Source organism: Bos mutus, chromosome 5 (genome assembly GCF_027580195.1).
Source record: "Bos mutus isolate GX-2022 chromosome 5, NWIPB_WYAK_1.1, whole genome shotgun sequence".
Classification (NCBI taxonomy): domain Eukaryota; kingdom Metazoa; phylum Chordata; class Mammalia; order Artiodactyla; family Bovidae; genus Bos; species Bos mutus.
The window spans coordinates 21,348,146-21,361,451 of record NC_091621.1 but is presented as its reverse complement, the minus strand read 5'-3'; the positions used below and the strand labels follow the sequence as shown (position 1 = coordinate 21,361,451).

The 13,306-nt window shown below is 33.6% G+C and overlaps 1 protein-coding gene across 3 annotated transcripts in view; it reads right to left on the bottom strand.

Moving 5' to 3' along the window:
- MON2 (MON2 homolog, regulator of endosome-to-Golgi trafficking) overlaps positions 1-13,306 on the bottom strand; it is a 116,672-nt gene that overhangs the window by 53,600 nt on the left and 49,766 nt on the right. For all 3 annotated transcript variants that reach the window (XM_005886921.2, XM_005886922.3, XM_070370527.1), the window contains 8 exons: positions 8,403-8,638; positions 6,532-6,613; positions 5,808-5,992; positions 4,918-5,030; positions 4,460-4,564; positions 4,031-4,111; positions 3,879-3,952; positions 3,699-3,789 (listed from right to left, as the gene is read on the bottom strand). In XM_005886921.2, the coding sequence (XP_005886983.1) occupies positions 3,699-3,789; positions 3,879-3,952; positions 4,031-4,111; positions 4,460-4,564; positions 4,918-5,030; positions 5,808-5,992; positions 6,532-6,613; positions 8,403-8,638 (967 nt within the window). The remainder of the gene's footprint in view (positions 1-3,698; positions 3,790-3,878; positions 3,953-4,030; positions 4,112-4,459; positions 4,565-4,917; positions 5,031-5,807; positions 5,993-6,531; positions 6,614-8,402; positions 8,639-13,306) is intronic.

The following is a 13,306-nucleotide window of genomic DNA, read 5'->3' as shown; positions in this document are numbered from 1 at the left end:
GAAACTTTGAAAATTCAAAAACTATACCAGACACACAGAATGTGTGTCTTCTGACCAAAATGAAAGAATTTTGCTATGGACTGAATTGTGATCCGCCCCTCCCACCCTCCAACACTGCTCCCAAACTTCATATGCTGAAACTAACCCTGAGGGTGATGACATTTGGAGATAGGGTCTATAAGAAGGTAATTCAGGTCAAATGAAGTCCTAAGGGTGGGGCCCCAATACATTAAGTTTAACGTCCTCATAAGAAGAGACACCACACAGCTTGTGAGCTTATGTGCACTCCATTTCCCTCTTCCTCCCCCTTTTCCCTTCCTTCCCCTCTTTCCCTGCCATGTAGGGACACAGTAAGAAGTCAGGCATCTTTCAATCCGGAAGAGAGTCTACACAAGAGCTGACCGTGCTAACATCCTGATTTTGGACTTCTACCTTCTAGAATTATGAGAAAATTAATTTCCATAGTTTAAGTTACCCAGTCTATAGTATTTTGTTATGGCAGGCTGAGCTAACTAATATACATTCTTATTAGTAAAGTCTTCAAATGCTTAGGTTTTATATGTGAATATCAGGAAAAATGAAGAAAAAACAAAAACAAAGGTAACAGACACCAGAGGAAAGAACAATGATGTCAAGAAGGAGGAGGTAAAGGTTGTCAGTTTAGACCCTAATAAAAGAGTTGCAGAGAAAGAAGACAAACCACTTTCCTCAGTCACTGGCATTTCAATAACAGAAAGCAAATTAGTATACTTCATAAATAGCTGAATTACTCAGTCCATGTGTTAGAAGAACAGTTTCAGTAAAAAGTTCAAAGGGCAACTATCTCTAATCCAATTTTAATAGAGATAGTAAAACATACTTAAATGTAGACTAAGCTGACTAGAATTATGAGAATTTTTTGATAAACAGCTGTAGTACTTCAAATGGAGACAATGCATTAGAAAAAATAGAAGCCAACTGAAATTTTAAAAGTAAATTATGAGCATAATTTTATAATTTTTAAGTAAAAAGATTTTGTAATGACTCTATACACAATGTTTTTACAGTACTGATAAAAATCTAAAATGGAAATGTGTGAAATTATCTTTTTTTTCTAGTAAAAACTGTTGAACAAGTACCCTGAGGTTTTAAGTGTGGTCAGATTGACTCTTCCTGCCTGTGCTAACACTATAAGTACCCTAAAAATTAGTGTACTAGAAAGAACCTCATCATTCTAGAGACAATATGATACAGTAGTTAAGACTGATGTCTATGAATTTTTAACATCTCAACATTACCACTTAATAGCTATGTAACCTTGAGTAACTTTTTTTTTTTGAAGTATAGCTGATTTATGATACTAGTTTCAGTTGTACAACATAAAGTTTCAAACTTTTTACAGATATTATTCCACTTATAGTTATTATAAAATATTGGCTATGCCATACAATATATCCTTGTGCCATACGATATATCCTTGTCACTTACTTGTTTTATATATAATAGTTTGTACCTCTTAATTTCCTTATTTTGTCCTTTCCGCCTTTCCTCTCTCTCTGGATGTTTCATTATATTCATTAGCTTTTTTTTTTTAATTTTAGATTCCACATATAAGCGACAATAAATAATATTTATCTTTCTCTGACTTATTTTACTAAGCATAATATTCTCCAGGTCCATCCATGTTGCTGCAAATAGCAAAAATTCACTCTCTTTTGTGCTAACTTTTTTAAACTATAAAATGGAGATAATAATATACTGAAATGACCTCTCGTGTTAGAAAGTGCCCGGCACATAGTAAGTCTCTATACACGTTGCCCTGTATTATTTCCTCCTTTCCCTCCTCTTTATTCTAATGAGGATACACAGGAATCACACAGCATTTAAAAGTATATGTCCAGACCTCATATCCAAAGATTCTTGTATCCATGAAGCTTGGTATGTGGTCCTAACTACTGCATTTTTAAAAAGTGCTATACCTGACTTTGATGCACACAAAGTTAAAGCCACAAGTGAAGTGGTTATAAGAATGGAGCTCTGGAATAAGACATATGTGGATTCAAATTCAAGCTCCACCAATTACTAAACAGGTGACCCCAGCAGGGTATTTAAGCTATTTTTCTATTTTATCTCTAAAAAGCAGTTACTACTGAACCTGACAGAGTTGTTTTAAGTGATTAAACAGAAATACATAAGTTAGTATCTGACATACAACAAAGATAACAGCTGTTTTCTTATTTCTGTTGTTGATATACTCAGTTTGGCAGTATGCCTGCACAAGTGTAATCAACACTGCCCCTTCTAAGGAAGAACTTGAAAGCTTTACCATCAGCTACCTCAACACATTAGCATAAATTCCTGAAATGAGGACCAAAAATGAGATGACTGGTGACTGTAAAACCACATCTTAAAGGACAGTGATATATATATTTTACTCCCTAAGCTATTTAACTCACTCAGAATAGCTGACAGTGATAAACTATTCTGACTCTCTCATCACCTTATCTGGCACATTATCCATGAGCCAAGTGGTTTACATGCTCTTTGAAAATAGAAATTTCCTTTATATTTTCTAGCAGAGTGTCATGTACATAGCAAACATACTGTACTTTGCTGAGTGAATACATAAATTCTCAAGTCATTACCATATAAACTTGCTCAGATTCAGTTAAGGTATCTATTAAAAATATTACATTGTTAAGAATTAATCTTAAGGATGTAGGATTACTGAAAGTAGTATTAAGAATTTGATTACCTCACAGTATATTATCCTTGCCTTGATTTGGAGCAAACTATAACAGATATTTTCAAACACCTGCATGTTTATATAATTCTCTAAGTATGTACCATAATATATAAAACTCTGCTCTTTAAGATCTTTTTGGCTAATCTTTAAATGACTCACATGAGCCAAGATGACAAGCTACAATACACAGGATTATAATTAAGGATTAGGCAAATAATGTAATTTTAGTTCCTACAGTTGGATATTAAATAAACCACAAGCTGCATTCTCTGCTTTTCTAATCATTTTCTGGGTAACTTCACTTACTTGTAAATGGTCCAACTAATATATTTATTAATCTTAAAATGTAGAGAGAATTTTAAATAATTTCTAAGGTATCAATAAACCCAAATATTCTCGTGTTTTCCAAGTTTAACAGAAAATGGTAGAGTATAAGAAGAAATGTTCTCAAAAGTACTGCTTGATTCATTTAATCAATAAGCAAAGCAAAAATTTAATTTTCAAGGTAGGGAGAGTCATTACCCTCAGAAAGAAATGACTAGATCCTTAATTTCCACCCCATGAAGGCAAAAGAAACTGAGACATATTTTCCTTGATTTAAAATGTGCATTGCCACAATCATAAATTGTAATCATTAGGATTACTAATTTGTGGAACACATTTATAAATGTGATGTTCAATTTTTCTTTATAGAAATATTTTTTAGAATATTCAGTGCACACAAGTGGACACAATTTAAAATCATGATACATACTGGCACCAGGGAGGCCAACTACTGGCACACACCACAAGCCAAAAAGTATCCTCTTCACTCTCCCTTCAACAAACCACCATAAATGTAAAAACCCAAAAGAGCAGGGCTAGCCTACAAGGTATTGTTCCCACTTGTAAAACACTAAGATCCTAATAAATATACACCTTATTCAACAAAATAATATCTCATATTTAACACAGAAAAGAAAGAATATCACACCTTATTATTTCCATAGGCCATATCCATGGCTTCTAAGGATAAGGAACAAAGTGCATTTATTAAATGGTGCAATGATACGTCATCAAGATACCTAAAATAAAAATGAAGAAATAAGATATTCTCATCTAACATATACAGCTAACAATAATGTTTGTATCAATTTTAAAAACTGACTCTTACTGTGAACTTTCAAACAGTCTTGAAAGTATATTGGAAATCACTGGTAAATCTGTCATCACTGCTGTTGTCAGAACCTAAGAGAAGAAGAAAAGTGAATGTAACATATAAACATTCTGCAAAATACTAACTGAGTAAGAATGACTAGAGCTTACTGTACTGGGCCCTTCAACAGCTCTCCCAGGTTTCAAGGCACCACCACTACTAGGCTTTAATCCCAGAATCCATACAAGATGCTGTAAAATTAAAAAAAAAAATCAGAACACAGAAATGTATAAACTTAAAAAAATTCTAATAACTAAAACTAAAATCAGACTACGTATCTAATACCTAAACTGAAATTAGTAATTAACATTCATACAAAATACTCATTACATCAAGCATAGGCAGTAGAACAGGCCATTATGAGAGACATCCCATCACTTCATATAATGTGAGCCAAGTCTTTTTTCTTTTTCCAACTTGCCCTTTTTCATACTTACTGCCTATTCAGGCCTGCCCAAAGCACTGATAGACACTGGTGACTTTAACTGATAGCACTTAGATATACAACACTGGCCTCTGACCCAGAGGCTACAACATACCTGTAGAGTTGCCAAGACAAGTTGCCATGATGTCCCAAGAACAGCCCCATGGCAGTGTGCCAAGTTAAGTAAAGTCCTCATACACTGGATATTTTTGGAAGTCAGCTGTATTAAAAAAGGATATTTTTGTAAGAACTGCTATGCATTCTCAAAAATTTAAACTTATAAAAAGTACTATCATATACAAATATTTTCTCATAAAAAACAAAAATTTTAATAAAAGAGGCTTGGATGATTTTGTACAGAACAAATTTATTTGATTAAAAGCTGTGCTATCACAGTTGGTTATAACAATGTCACTCTGTATTTATCTAGTTTCTTCTAAAAGTATCATTCAGATAAAAGAAAGAAAGAAAGTATAATGAAAAATTTTGAGAAACACACAAAAAAGGTACAAAAGGTGTCCTTGATAGTTAATTGGTATTAATTGGTTACCAAACAAAGAAAAAGTACTTTACCATTACTGTCCCTTGAGGCTGGACTGCTAGTGGTTGACCCACTGCTACAACTTGCTGGTGTGATTCACTTGACGGACTGATCATCATAACACTCTGGCCCTGGATGGAATATGCTAGAACACAAAGGAAAACCTAAATAATTAAAATATACTTTTCATCCTCTACTCAAAGCCATGTTACATATTAGAACATTAATTTGATCAAACTAAGTTCAACTATGACATTTATTTAGTTTCCTATTATCCATATGCAAACATTTTAAAAACTCAAGAGGTGAAAAAACAAGTTAAGCAAATATTAAGTAATTTTCTAAAGCAGTTTAACAAATTATAAAACTTTGATAACTGCCTCATAAGCAAAATAGAATTCAGGACACTTAGTATTTTAAACATACATTCCCAGTAAACTTTTCTACTTAGAGACCAATACTCACATTTTTAGTTTGAAAACTGAACAGCCCATTGAAATTTACCTATATTACATGTAACAAACTTGAATGTTTTTAAGTATTCAACAAGAAAAAAATATTTTCTGAATGTCAATCTAAGTGGTGGCAAACATTACCATTCTACTAGTTCTATTTAAAAAACAAAACAAAAAGACCCAACCATTCCCATTTCAGTAGTATGCTAGAGTTTACAAAGGACTTTCAGATATTATCTTCTTTTATCCTCACAATTATTATTTAAAATTAGTATTATTCTCCCTACTCCTACCTCCATTGTTTCAGTAAGATGGAAGAAACTGAGGCTCAGGGACATTAACTTCTCGCAGAAGTCAGAGTCAGGGAGTAGAAAAATAGAGGCTTGAACTCAGAATTTCTATAATCTACTCTCTACACTATGTCACAGCACCTGATGAACAGAACTCTAAAGAAGCTGAAGTCTTACATTTGTTCGAAAGTGTGGCTGCAGTGGTGGTATTCAACACAGTAAGAGCATAATGGGGAGGCAGGGAACCTTTGCATATTGCAGTTATAAAAGCATCTCTTGAAGTTACAAGACCCAGTCTTCCACAAAGAGCAGCCATGGTCAGTTCAGCTTTTAAAATATTCTCAGTAGCAGCTTCATCTGTGCTGAAAAGATAAAGTATTTTATTTAGTATGATTATTTTTAGGTATGCTGCCAAATGAAATTAGGTAGTCAGGAAAGTTTTAAGAAAATCTATTTTAAAAACTCAAAATCAATCTACTTTAAGGAATTTTAACTAATAAACATCTGAAAATATGAACTGGATAAAAGCAATTTATGACACACACTCTGATTCAAAGAAAATAGTGAAGAACTCAAAGATATAACTTAAAAATATCAAACATTTTAAAATCAGCAAATTCCATGATTCTGAAGAAAAGCATAAAAGAAATTGATTAATATAATTATCTTAAGTAGTAAAGCTTAAAATGAAAAAGGCATTCTGTAATTTTTGGATTGTATTTTCCATTATAACATGATGGAAGAGGGGAATGGCAGAAAAATAATAATATTCTAAAAACATAAAAAACTAGTATTAGGAAACAATTCTCAGGATAAATTTAAATACACACTTTAAAATGGTTTGTTGCTTTTTTTTTTTTTACCTGTCACATGCAATATAAAATTTATAAAGACTTAATACCTGGCATCAAGAAGGAGTGACAGTGCAGCAAGCAGACCACACCAGCAGGCATTCACCATTTCTTCCCAAACAGCTCTACTAACTTAAAGGAAACACATACAATGTTTAACGATAATTACAAATGTCACAACACTTGACAACATGTCAAATTCTAAAATCCCCCTCATCACTTGATAATATAGCAAATATTCAAAAAACACTTCTGCTGTTAAATACTAAAGCTATAACCTTGAATATATATCTGAATAAATGAAAATTTTAAAACCACACTAGTTTCAGAATCCAAGAAATCTTTTTTTTTTTTTTTGCCACATCACGTGGTTTGTGGGATCTTAGTTCCTAACCACTGGGCCACCAGAGAATTCCCAAGAAGTCTTAAAACTAAGTTGTCTTAAAATATCAATAATAAGATCTTTCTGTATACTGACTGATACCTTTAAAATATACATATAAAATCAGTTCCTATTCCCTTCCATTTCATTGGGCCAAACTTTCAGCCTATGCAACCAGCTGGCAGTACGAAACTGTAATAAGCAAGCCCAGCCAAGAGACTGGTTATACACACTGTAAACCATACAAATGAGCAAATACATTGAGTAAAATAGGATCAAGTTTCTCACTGCTGGAGAAGTAAACACCAAAAATGGCAAGTTAAAAGTACATCATGTAGTATTAAACTAGAATTAGAAAATTGGGTGTGTCCTCATGGTATTTAAAATAGATATATATTTTTTAAATGTACAGAAATACGTGCTCATATATGTGTGTATTTCCTATTCAAGCAGCGGGAAGCATATCTAGTGTCCATATGTTAGTTTATAAATACTGCTCTCCACTAAAATGAACTAGGGCTCCGTGGAAAAATAACTTATCCCTGGATTATACAACAAAAATCCAAGATGAGCTTAGAGCAGTTTGCTGTATCAGACAGTAAAGCAGTGGTCAGAAAACAACAAAAGAACTAGTGATGATAAAAGGACATAGGAGCCAGCATGAAAGGGATCCCATATGGCCATGTCGCAGATAATTGAGTGTCAAATCAAATAATGACAATCACAGATTGTATTGATAACACTTTGAAAAAAATAGGAATACAAGGGTCTGTACTAATATAAATAAACACATGAAAGAAAATAGGAAGGGAAAGCTCTCCTAGATGTCTCAAAGTATTTCTACACAAAAATTAACTAACTTTACACTGAAGAAAGGATGCAGACATCACATTAACCAGATGATAAAAGTTAACAACACTGGTGTATAGCACAGCAACATTTCTGTGGCAGCTCTGCCAAAAATCAATCTATTATACCTAATTACAACGAAACAAAAATAAACCCAAGTTGACTGGCCTGTCTCTTCAAAACTGTCAAGGTCATATAACATGGAAAAATTAAGGAATTGTTCCAGACTTAAGAAGGGTATAGAGTCATGGAACTGAACTCAACATGTAATCCTAGACCATAACAGACATTACAGGGGTAAAAGACAAAATCTGAAGGACATCTGGGATTCGATGACATATTGAACTGATGAACATGTCAGAGTCGGACACGACTGAGCGACTGAACTGAACTAATGCTAAATTTCTGATGGTGACTATACTGTGGTTATGTAGGAAACTGTTCTTATTTTTAGAAAATACACTTTAAAGTATTAAGGGGTAATGGGGAATTATGTCTGAAACTTTTTCTCAAACAGTTCAGAAAAAAATATGCTGATATATATATATAGAAAAATAATGCAAATATGGTAGTGTTAACAGTTGGGATAGCATAGTGAAGAGTATATGGAAACTATTATTTTTCCAATTTCTCTAACTTTAAAATTATTCCAAGATAAAAATTTAAAATATAGAATCATAATAAATATACCTATTTCCTTATCCATCTGGTCTGATGTCGACTGTAATTCTTGCTGTTCTGATGACTGTGTAGGCGAAGAAACTGCTTCTGTGGTAGTAGTCTGACATTCTGTTTCAACTTCTCCTAACTCTCCTTCAATCATATTAGTGATTCCACGTACAAGGTCTAGCAAACAGTGGAATGCCACGGACATAGCATAACCCTCTGGTATAGTTGGGGGCTCAACTTTGTCCAACATCTCTAGGCTGAAATTATGAAAAAATCAGGTATTTAATGAGAAGCCACAATAATGAAAATACATAAAAATCTATTTCCATAATTTGTACATTACAGAAACTAAGATTAATAGCAAAAGTAAATGGCCACCACTAGATCTGCTTACTTTGAAGAATGGTTCCATAATGGTATTCTAAGAAACTGATTAGAAAAGTTAAGGCCTGACCAGTGCCATAACTGATAATAATAATAGTTTATTTTTTGCCTCTCCAAGTTGTGCCAAGATTTTCATTAATTGTTGACATCAGAAAAATAAACACATATACAGAACAGAAAAAGACAAACAGATTACAAACCGTCTCAAATTCTGACTTAAGTGCTTTTAAAATAAGGTGTATATAAAAGGGTAAACAAGGACCTACTGTAGGTCTTATAGCACAGGGAGCTATATTCAATATCTTGTAATAATCTAAAATGGAAAAGAATCTGAAAAGGAATATATATATTCCTTTTGTATATTCCTTGTGTATGTATATATACATATATATATTTATGTGCATCACTGAATCATTTTGCTGTATACCTGAAAATAACACAATATTGTAACTTAACTATAATTTTTAAAAGGAAGTAAATAAGGTGCTATAAAATCAAATCAATACTATAAAGAAGAAAAAATTTTTTCATACTAGGGAAAAGCATTACTGTGAAACAGCCAGCACATTTGTCTTCCTATCATCTTAGATACAACCTGTCAACAAGGTAAGATAATATTTAGAGCATCAGTATGTCACATTCAAATTTTAGAGCAAGTTATACTCCATAATTTGGAGAAGGAAATGGCAACCCACTCCAGTATTCTTGCCTGGAAAATCCCATGGACAGAAAAGCCTGGTGGGCTACAGTCCATGGGGTCGCAAAGAGTCAGACACATCTCTGTGTCTAGCGACTAACACACACACACACACACACACACTCCAAAATTAGGACATATCTTTCAGAAGGAAAGATGAAAATCTTCTGTTTTAAATCATAAACAACAGGGAATTGTTGCTTTAAATTCCTTAAAATTGAAGAAAGAATAATTCAATGAGGAAAGAACTACTGGATATTCACATTAAAAAACAGTGGTGTTGGAGCTCTACCTCATACCTCACTGACTCATACCTCATTGACTCAAAATGAACCAGTGACCTAAATGTAAGAGCTAAAGCTAAAAACTCTTAGAAGAAAACACAGGCAAAAATCTTCATGACTTCGAATTATGAAATGGTTTGTTAGGTATGATACTGAAATAAGCAACAAAAGAAAAAAAACAGATAAACTGAATTCATCAAAATTGAAAATTAATATGTTTCAAAGGACACTATCAAGAAAATGAAAAGACAATCTATAGAATATGAGAAAATTTTTTCAAATCATATATCCGATAAGGCACTAGATCTTGACTATGTTAAGAATTTCTACAACTCAATAAAAAATAACAACTCAATTAAAAAGGAGCAAAGGATTTGATAAGACATTTCTCCCATGATGATATATAAATGGCCAATGAGCAAATCAAAGAGATGCTCAATGTCATCGTTCATTAGAAAATGTAAATTTGAAATACAGTAAGATAACACTTACCCACTAGGACAGCAATAATCAAAACACAATAACAAGTATTGCTGAGGATGTGGAGAGATTTAAACCCTCATACATTGTTGGTGAAAATGCAAAATGGTATGGTCATGTGGGAAAACAGTTTGGCAGATCATCAAAAAGTTAAACGTGGAGTCATTATATGGGACCCAGCAATTCTACTCCAGGTATATATATATTCAAGAGAAATGAAAACATATGTCTATGCAAAAACTTGCAGGCAAATACTCATAGCAGCATTATCCATAGGCAAAAATGGAAACAACCCAAATGCCCATCAACCGACAATCAACAAACATATGGCATAATCATATGGTGGACTATTATTCAGCCACAAACAGCAAGTACTGATACAACCTGTAACATGGATGGACCTTACTCAACATTATGCTGAGTTAAAGAAGCCTGACACGAAAGAGTATTATATTATTTCATCCATATGAAGTATCCAGAATAAATAAACCAATAGAGACAGAAAGTAGATTAGTAGTTACTAAAGGGTAGGAAAGGAGATTGGTGACTGACTGCTTAGAGATATGGGTTTTTCTTCTGGAGTGATGAAAAAGTTCTGAAATTAGATGGTGCTTATGGTTGCCTAACTTTTGAATATATTAAAATCATGAATTGTAAACTACAAAAGGCCAAATTTTATCTTATGTTACTCACATCTAAAACACAACTGAAATTATTAAAAATCATTATAAGAAAAGCAATTTCCAATCTCAAGTTCTAAAGGTTTCCTAATCATAATCAATATTAGATAAGGTAGGAAGTTTACAAAGATGAAAAACTCAGAATAAACAATAAAAACACCTATATATACCTATCATTTACTGAGAAATTCAGTCTGGGACACTAAGTTTTGCTTTTTTTAATGTATCTTATTTAACTCCTCGCAAAAAGCCTGAGAGATACAGACAATGAAACTGCAGACAATGACACAGTTATCAGCAGTTTTTAACTCAACTCTTACTATGCTGCTGCTGCTGCTGCTGCTAAGTCGCTTCAGTCGTGTCCGACTCTGTGTGACCCCATAGATGGCAGCCCACCAGGCTCCGCCGTCCCTGGGATTCTCCAGGCAAGAACACTGGAGTGGGTTGCCATTTCCTTCTCCAATGCATGAAAGTGAAAAGTGAAAGTGAAGTTGCTCAGTCGTGTCCAACTCCTAGCGACCCCATGGACTGCAGCCTACCAGGATCCTCCGTCCATGGGATTTTCAAGAGTACTGGGGTGGGGTGCCATTGCCTTCTCTGTATTTAGTAGCAGAACTAGTTAAAATTCAAGACTCTTAATTGATGAGGATCAACAAACAATTTGTTTTAGAATTTTATTAATAAAAAAGAAATTCTACAATTTGGCCAAGTATTTACTCTCCTTTGTTTTTATTTTTCTTCCTGTATCATTATCTTTATGCTTTCCTTTTAACTGTGTCTTTGCTTAATCTTATTTCCCAAATATATCCTTTCTGTTCCTACCTTCAATGTGTTTACTTTCTATGCCTTTATAACTTGCTTTTTTTTTTCCAAACAGTTAATCACTACCCAAAGTGATACTGTATGTTTATTTGTGTCTTTACTGACTACCTCATTTGCCAAAACATCAGGTCCACAAGAGCAGCAATTTTGTTCTATGTTGGGATTGTTTCAGTTTAAAAAAACGACCCAGAGAAATGAGTAAGGTAAATTATTAATATCTCCTTCACTGCTAGAAATCTGATTCTTTTACAACTTGATATTCTAGTACACTGGAGTATACACCAGGGGCTTCCCTGGTGGCTCAGTTGGTAAAGAATCCGCCTGCAATGTGGAAGAGCTGGGTTTGATCTCTGAGTTGGGAAGATCCCCTGGAGAAGGGAATGGCTACTCACTCCACTATTCTGGCCTGGAGAATTCCATGGACTGTACAGTCCATGGGGTTGCAGAGTTAAGACACTACTGAGCAACTTTTACTTTTTTACTTTCTTTACTTTTTTACTTTCTTTTTCTTTTTACTTTTACTTTTTTGCTTTCACTTTTACTCCAGTATACTCAAATTATTAGTCTTTACAGCAAGGCAAAGCGTACCTGAGACATTAGTAATTTTAATGTCTTTTAAATGACTAAGAGTAACAATATTTCAGTCTTCCATGATTCTTTACTTTTACAATTTCAGGCAAAATAAAAAGCTGCACAGTAAAGTATCATTGTGATAAATTCACGATTTAAACTATTCAGAGATTCTGCTTCATACTTTGAGTCTTGATTTATTGTCACTGGAATAATGTTTTAATTACACATATCAACTGCAGCTGTTTAATCGCTAAGTCGTGTCTTACTCTTTTCGACCCCATGAACTGTACAACTTCCTCTGTCCGTGGGATTTTCCAGGCAAGAATACTGGAGTGGGTTGCCATTTACTCCTCTAGGCAATCTTCCCAACCCAGGGATCTGACCCACATCTCCTGCCTGGCAGGTGGATTCTTTACCTGAGCCACCTGGGAAGCCCTTATGTGTATCAGTTACTCAAAATATATTAACTGCCTCACAGTTAACTGTGGCAATGTTAAACATATATTGTATTGCTTGCTTTATCTATGTAAGCACTAAGTTTGCTATCTCAGTTCATTAAGGTTTAAGAAAAAATCAACAATACACAGCTGAATATTTTAAAAACTGTTGTTAAACTAAAAAGGGCTAATGACAAAAATTGTGAAATAACACATGTGGAATCCATTAAACACTTTAATTAATTCACTAAAAGTTCTGTGTTAAACCCCAAAAGTGTAGTCAGTTAAACACTTAACTGTTTTCACATATAAAGTCCTGAAAGGTAGATATATCACTACTCCCATTTTATAGTTGAGGACACTGGTATTTTTAAATAGGTAAACTAATTTGCTGAGAGTCACTCAGTATCAGAAGACCTAAGTCCACAAGGCCTGAAATCAAACCACATAGTTAAACTGAAAAGTCATATGGAACAAGTGAGTAGGTCTTAAGTAAAGAAACCACATTGTTTTATAATGCTGTTAACTGTCCTCAAGTAGAACAAAAGAAAACAAACAAAATCCAGTC